This window comes from Alosa alosa, chromosome 24, assembly GCF_017589495.1.
Source record: "Alosa alosa isolate M-15738 ecotype Scorff River chromosome 24, AALO_Geno_1.1, whole genome shotgun sequence".
Lineage (NCBI taxonomy): Eukaryota > Metazoa > Chordata > Actinopteri > Clupeiformes > Clupeidae > Alosa > Alosa alosa.
Genome location: NC_063212.1, coordinates 26,215,162 through 26,222,661, shown reverse-complemented (window position 1 = coordinate 26,222,661; position 7,500 = coordinate 26,215,162). Strand labels below are relative to the sequence as shown.

Genomic DNA, 7,500 nt, shown 5'->3' with positions numbered 1-7,500 from the left:
CATTCCTCTCTCTCTCTTTCTCTCTCTCTCTCTCTCTCACGCTCTGTTCATCCCTCTCTCTCTCTCTCTCTCTCCGGATCCATTCCAAACTGCTCTGTGGACTTTGATAAGAGAAGTGTCTCATAAGATATGACTTTGGAGTTTAGGCATCTTCTAAGAACGATTTCGAAGGGTCTTAAGATAACCTTAATACCACAGTAGGACGTTAGCATGTAGCAAGAATGTTAAACTAGCTCACGTGAGCTTGCAGGATAACATTAGAAAGCTAGCTGACAAACGGCAAATAAATCACATCAGCAGCTATCTATGGTTCCAACAGCGGTGTCATCACATAGTACAGTCTCTATATCTGGCTAGATTTTGACAAATCGGAGTGAAAATATTTGTTTGGAATGACATGTTGCCACGCTCCACTGTTGGTCATCTTATAAGGGCGTCCACAGACACACTCACACACTCACAAACCCTCACACACACACACACACTCACTCTTACATTGTGTTTTTATCTCAGGTGAATATCCAGCCGTCTGAATGGCATCGTTCACTTCTGCTGCCTCAGGCCTGGAGGGGCTTCATGAGTCGAGCCTACCACGCTGTCCTGCAGGTGTGTGTGTGTGTGTGTGTGTGTGTGTGTGTGTGTGTGTGTGCGTGTGTGTGTGCGTGTGTGTGGTTAGAAGCATGTACACATCCCTTACTTAGAAATGGACTGCACAGCTCTCCCACTCACTCTCTCTCTCTCTGTGTGTGTGTGTGTGTGTGTCTGTATGTCTGTATATATGTGTGTGTGTTGTGTGTGTGTGTGTGTGTGTGTCAGGGTCGTAAGGCTGAGCTGGAGATGCAGCAGAGACAGGGGAAGGAGACTCCAGAAGAACTGCAGTACAAACAGCACTGCGCCTGGCTATGGTGAGACCTTCAAAGGTTTCTTTTAGTAAACTCTGTGTACACAAACAATGTTCTCAATGCTCAAGTTCATGTGTAGAGACACTAATGATACTTCGATCAAAGTTTCATGTTGTGTCGAGCCTTCTTAGTGTTTTAAAAATAGCGATTTTAATGCGATCATGTATCAAAATAGTAGTGCCCCTACGATTCCGATTTAAAAGACCATTTGACCCGAAAATGACAACACGGACAACACGGACGAAGCTTGTGGCCAGGCACGCCCGCGTGAAGTTGTCAGCCGGGCGTGTCACTGGATCTAAACAAATCTATCTACCATTAGTAATCACACCATAAGCGGTGGCTTTCTTAATCTATTTCAATAATTTTACAACGCTTCTAAGACGTTAGTATATTTTTACACTGTAGGAATCACATACTACAACATATATTCATACCAACACGATCAAATTCGTGACTACAGAGTTTTATTTTAGCATGGGTTTCCTCCAATAAACAGACCTGCATGTAACTTCACAGCACGCGTTAAAATTTTAAATTCACAGACGTTTTGGCTTTATTTTTTTTTTTTGGCAAAAACGTGGCTCTTAACAGCCAGTCTTTGAGAAGACGAAAATATCCACTGGAATTTTGTTTCTTTCTATTACACCTGCCAGGAATCAGTGTTATGTGGCTAAGCTGCTGCCTAGCAGGTAAAACACGCGAAATGGCTATATTTATTTTTATTAGCTAGAAATGATGCCACATGTCTACATTCAATGCTATTTATGCCACTTTGAAAGTTTGTTTAGATCCAGTGATTCTGCCGTCATGGAAACGCTATGTCACACTTCGGGACTCTATTATTTTTAATTATTTTAATTTAAACGGAAGTTTGACTCGGTACATTCACAAAAACACCCTAGGATGCATTTTGGGCTTAAATTTACGCTTTAAACTAGCAGCCATGTCTCACTGTACTTACCCCATGACAGCTGCAGGATGAAAGCTGTGTGTGTGTGTGTGTGTGTGTGTGCGTGTGTGTGGGCGCCATAAAGCGGCGCGGCTGCAGTGTTATTGTGCGTGTGTGTTAAGGTGTTAAGTGTGTAAAGGCGCGCAGTGTGTGTGTCAGCGTCTGTGGCGGTGTTAAGTGTGTGTGTGTGTGTGTTGCGCGTTAAGCGTGTGTGTGTGTGTGTGTGCGTATTGTGTTAAGTGTGGATGTTATGCGTGTGTGTGTGTGTGCGCGGTGTTAAGGGTGTGTGTGGAGCCGCAGTGTGTGAGGAGAAAAGACACATAGGATATGGGAAGCACTAGAAGCATGCTTTTGGCACACTGACATGAAAAACGTATCTTATTGCAAAACAACACTGTCATTCTTAAAAGTATATTGATACTAATAAAATGAGGTATTGTGACGTTTGTAATTTCAGGGTATTGAGATACTGTTGTAGTATTGGTGCACCGTGCAGCGCTAGTCAAAAGAGAACAAACTCTTCATTCGTGGAGAGACAGCAGACGCGAGGAAAGTCTAGGCGCTCACCCTTATGATGTTAGGTGCACCAGTGCGACCCAGGAAACATTGTAGTCGCACCATTAAAAATTTGGTCGCACTCTAGAACCCTGTATTACACACACACACACACACACACACACACACACACTAGTATATGTATCCACAAAAGAAGCATAGGACCTGATATTTATTGGCCTAAAGGTAGATGTATTTGTTTATTGTACAGAAAAATAAAAATAACCTGTCAAGTATGGAGCTAAATTTGTCTCAATAATATTTGTATATGCGCAGAGGGGGATCCACAAATATTTCTTGATTTGTGTGTTTTGATATCTACAAATAAAAAAATCGTATTTGTAACTCGTATATTGATTTTTACAAATATAGATGTGCATTTGTAAATAAAATGCCATTTGTAAAACCGAAAATTTCATTTGTGAAATGTGAGTCTGCATTTGTGGATCACCCGCACACGCGATTCTTCGGGCTTCCAAAGTTACGTGTTTTGAGACGCTCTTCACATAAAAGTCACACAAATCCACATGTAAATAGGCCTACTTTAATTCAATCGGCACACATAAATCGCAATCCAGTAGATGGCTTACATCCACAAATATTTTTGACTTGCATTCGTGTTTTGACATCCACAAATAAAAAATCACATTTGTAACTTGTAAATTGGTTTTCACAATTGTAGATGTGTATTTGTAAATGAAATGGCATTTGTAAAACTGAAAATTGCCTTTGTGAAATCTAATTTTGTATTTGTGGATCACCAGCACACACAGTTTTCGTTTTCGCATTTGTGGATCAGCATTTATGAACATCAGACGCTTGAGTGAAATCTCGACCTTAGTGATTGATAGTCTATCTTATGCGCTGTGTTTAAGCAGGCCGTGAACAAAGGGTTAACTTATAGCCTACAGGTAGAATAAAGAAAAAAGGGTGATAACGTAATAATATAACAGTCTCTCAATGGGAATTTATGTGATCTATTTACCAGTGCATTAGCTACTTCTGTCTAAATGGTAGGCCTATTTACCTCTCCTTATTCAGTGTAAACTTGGAAAGATCAATTGGGCCTTTCACACGGTCAGTTCTTGCAGTTCATTACCGAAAAACGCATAAAACCGTCAGTTTGTAATGTAGGCCTACAAGAAATGTGGTAGCACAGTTGTTAGAGGAGTGAGCTCTGACCCCAAGGATTGTTGGTTCAAATCCAGGCTCAGTGCAACATTTCATATACAGTTCCAATTCTATGAGCCCACCTGAACATCTGTTTTAACGTTGCCAGCTGTTGTTTTGTTTTTTTTACTCGGTAATGAACTGCAAGAACTGACAGTGTGAAAGGTTGCTAGGTAACTATAAACAAACTCAAAGATCGTAATTTTGATTTCGGCTTGCAAACTGACTGTTTTATGCGTTTACTAAACAAAGATTATGGAAATTAAACACCACTTTTCCATCAAAAAGCTTGTTGTAAAAGGCATAACTTGTTAGATTAAAGAACTAGGTTCGCTAGCTTTGTGTGTTATGAGCAAAGAATCTTTGGTTATGAGTCCCATAGAACAACACTGCCATCTACTGGATTAGACAGTGTCAGCGGGCTACTTGTGGGTCTGGGTGGCTTCTCTGCGCAAAGTTTGTCTCAAAAATACGTGATCCACAAACGCTGATCCACAAATGCGAAAACGAAAACTGTGTGTGCTGGTGATCCACAAATGCAAAATTAGATTTCATAAAGGCAATTTTCAGTTTTACAAATGCCATTTAATTTACAAATACACATCTACAATTGTGAAAAACAATTTACAAGTTACAAATATGATTTTTTTATTTGTAGATATCAAAACACACATGCAAATCAAGAAATATTTGTGGATCCCCCTCTGCACATATACAAATATTATTGAGACAAATTTAGCTCCATAGTCAAGCAGTCAATTGACTACATTGCAGTCAATAAGTAGGGCAAATTAATATACGAAACCAAAACGTGGGTCATAGTTGTCTAAGCCTCTGCTGTGAGGCCAAACCCATGAACAAAGACGCGTTGATATCTGCAATAGATTTTTAGAGTACTCGTCAAAAAGTGCGCGGTGGGTGTGTGACTTTTACTTACGTGCACATGGCTGCAAATTGTCTTTTAATTTATGTATTTTCTGCCTTGGGCATTTTAAAATATGGATGTATGGTGGTTAGAAGTGTAAATATCAAATATAGCTGCAAGCAGCAATGTGGGGGCCAAGCAGTGCGCTATAGCAGGAATGGCGTTGCCATGGCATGAGCACTCACAGCAAGAAGCCAAATTACACCAATGTCCTTGTGCATTCTCACAATCAGCTACCATGTCCCTCTACCAAGTTTGGACTTCATACACCAAAGTGTTGCTGAGATGTGAGCTCACTTTCTTTATTACAGCACCCCTAAAGACCAAATGAGACCACTTTCCTTGCATGTCCTCATAATCAGCTAATATGTCCATGTATCAAGTTTGGACTTCATACAATGAAGCGTTGCTGAGATATGAGCCCACTTCCTGTATTACAGCGCCCCCTATAGAGGCCAAATGATGCCAATTTCCTACTGTGTCCTCACAATCAGGTTCCAACTCCCTGTACCAAGTTTGGACTTCATACATCAGAGCGCTGCTAAGATAGGAGCTCACTTCCTGTATTGCAGCGCCCCCTATAGAGGCCAAATGTTTCCAATTTCCTAGTGCGTCATCATAATCAGGTAACAGGTCCTTATACCAAGTTTGGACTTTGTACACCAAAGCGTTGCTGAGATACAAGCTCACTTCCTGTATTACAGCGCCCCCTATAGAGGCCACATGATGCCAATTTCCTAGTGCTGCCCTCACAATCAGATACCAAGTCCCTGTACCAAGTTTGGACTTCATACATTAAAGCATAGCCGAGATGTTAGCCCACTTTCTGTTTGGTGGCTTCATCGCCATATTTGATTGGCTGTCACAGGCAAACAAAAATTAAATTGAAAGATCTGACAAGTATAGTTTGTGCGGTCTGAAGATCATCTCCGACAAGTTCTGTGAAAATCGGATGAAATTTGTAACCGCTGAAACTTTTCGTAGAGTTTGGACTAAATCCAAAATGGCGGAGGTCCAATATGGTGGAAAGTGATAGGATAGGGGTCGATGAACTCAGGATGGTCCAAGGATTCAGACGCTACCTCAATTGTGAAAATCAGACAAAAGAGTCAAGGATCACGCATATGAACGCCGAGATCTGTGAAAATCGGATGAAATTTGTGACAGCTGAAACTTTTCGTAGAGTTTGGACTAAATCCAATATGGCGGAGGTCCAATATGGCGGAAAGTGACGTAATAGGGGTCATTGAACTTAGGTCGGTCCAGGGATTCCAACGGTGTCTGATATGTGAAAATCGGACGGACCGTTCAATGGTCACATGCGTGAATGCAATCCAGGTTCAACCCACTGGGTGGCGCTAGAGTGTTGGGCGAGATGTTGAGAGTGATCATGGGACAGTGCTGAATCAGTGTGCCAAATTTCATAACTTTAGACCCAGCGGTTCAATTTTTGGCCAGATTTTGACCTGTTGGTGGCGCTAGATGGCTGGGTTTAGAGGTCCGTAAATGAGTGTGAGTGGTCAGTGGAGTGTCCTGAAACTTTCTGCCAAAAAATCTGCACTTTTTAGCCAGGCGTTCAATGGGCTGCCATAGACTCCAATGTCAGAGGAATAATAATAATAGGAAAAGCTAGTAACTCAATGGGTGCCTTCGCAGCTTTGCTGCTTGGCCTCCAATTAGAAACCTAAATATATTTATAATTATTAATTTGCAAACAAATAACTGGCATCAGTGACATCTTTGACATGAAGATTCCCGGAACTATACTTCTACCATTCTACCACAGGTCGAGAGGTGTAGTTGTAACTACACAACTTTACGATAGTTCGTTGCTACTAACACTAACGTAGTGTAACGATGCATTGGACTATGTACGTTCCAAATATGAATGTAATTCTGCGGCATAAAGCAGATGTATTTGTTTATTGTACAGAAAAATAAAAATGACATGTCAAGCAGTCAATTGACTACATTGCAGTCAAGAAGATGGGCAATTTAATTTACGAAACCAAAACAAGGGTCATAGTTGTCAAAGCCTCTTTAGCGTAGCCTGTTAAAAACGTTGCTAGATAGTATTAAATCGCCAACATTGTTTTCTGCAGAAGCCTACCCAAGGTTACAGATTAATTCTGAACAGTTATTTCTCAACTGGCTCAATTATCACACCACTGTTTTGATTTTATGAGTTAGTTACCCCCAACACTGACAATAATGTAGACAGCAAATTTCATTTCGATTTTAGATTTACCACCGTGTAGTCAAGCCTTAAGCCATACCCAAGTAGCCTAAATCGAGGTAATGTTTAATTATGCATAATTTATTTTGTTATTGAATTCGTAGGCTGGGATTACTCTCGGTAAGTCTCCTGCTTTTTCAGAAGGGCCGGCAGGCAGAGCGATGTACAGTGGCAGAGCGACGCACAGTGGCTGAAAGTGGTACTACAGCTTCACGCAGCTTCACGCCTCGTAATGCGCGACTGAAGTGGCCATTTGAAAGCGATGCCCACTGTACTGTAGCTACTGTTTAAGTGCCCATTGGATTGTGTGTGTGTGTGTGTGTGTGTGTTTTAAGTAGAGTTTATATGCATCAGTATAGGCACCAGTCTCCTGCAGAGGTGAAAAGGTGGTGTCTGAAGCGCATCTGATGCATGTTAACTTGTGTGTGTGTGTGTGTGTGTGTGTTAGAGAGAGGGGAACAGTGGGTTCTTTGGGTTTCCATTGATGGATGTGTCTGCCCCAGGCATGGGATCTAACTGAGGAATGTACATTACTGAATGTATGTGTGCGTGGGTGTGTGTCTGTGTGCATGCATGTGTGCGTGGGTGGGTGTGTGTGTGTGTGTGTGTTTTTACCTGAGACTCCCATGTCATGTCTTGGAGAGATGAAATGATGATGCCCCCTGCCTGCAGTTTGGTCTAAAACTCATTCTTTCTCTCTCTCTCTCTCTCTCTCTCTCTCCTTCTCTCTCCTCCAGGGTCCGAGACCAGCTTACTGATG

General features: G+C 41.5%; 1 protein-coding gene across 1 annotated transcript in view; it reads left to right on the top strand.

The window, feature by feature from the left end:
- The window catches only part of focad (focadhesin), a 97,317-nt gene that overhangs the window by 56,060 nt on the left and 33,757 nt on the right, over nucleotides 1–7,500 (top strand). The window contains 3 exon segments of the mRNA XM_048236180.1: nucleotides 514–606; nucleotides 817–905; nucleotides 7,478–7,500. The exon segment at nucleotides 7,478–7,500 is cut by the window's right edge and continues 19 nt beyond it. Of these exon segments, the coding sequence (XP_048092137.1) occupies nucleotides 514–606; nucleotides 817–905; nucleotides 7,478–7,500 (205 nt within the window).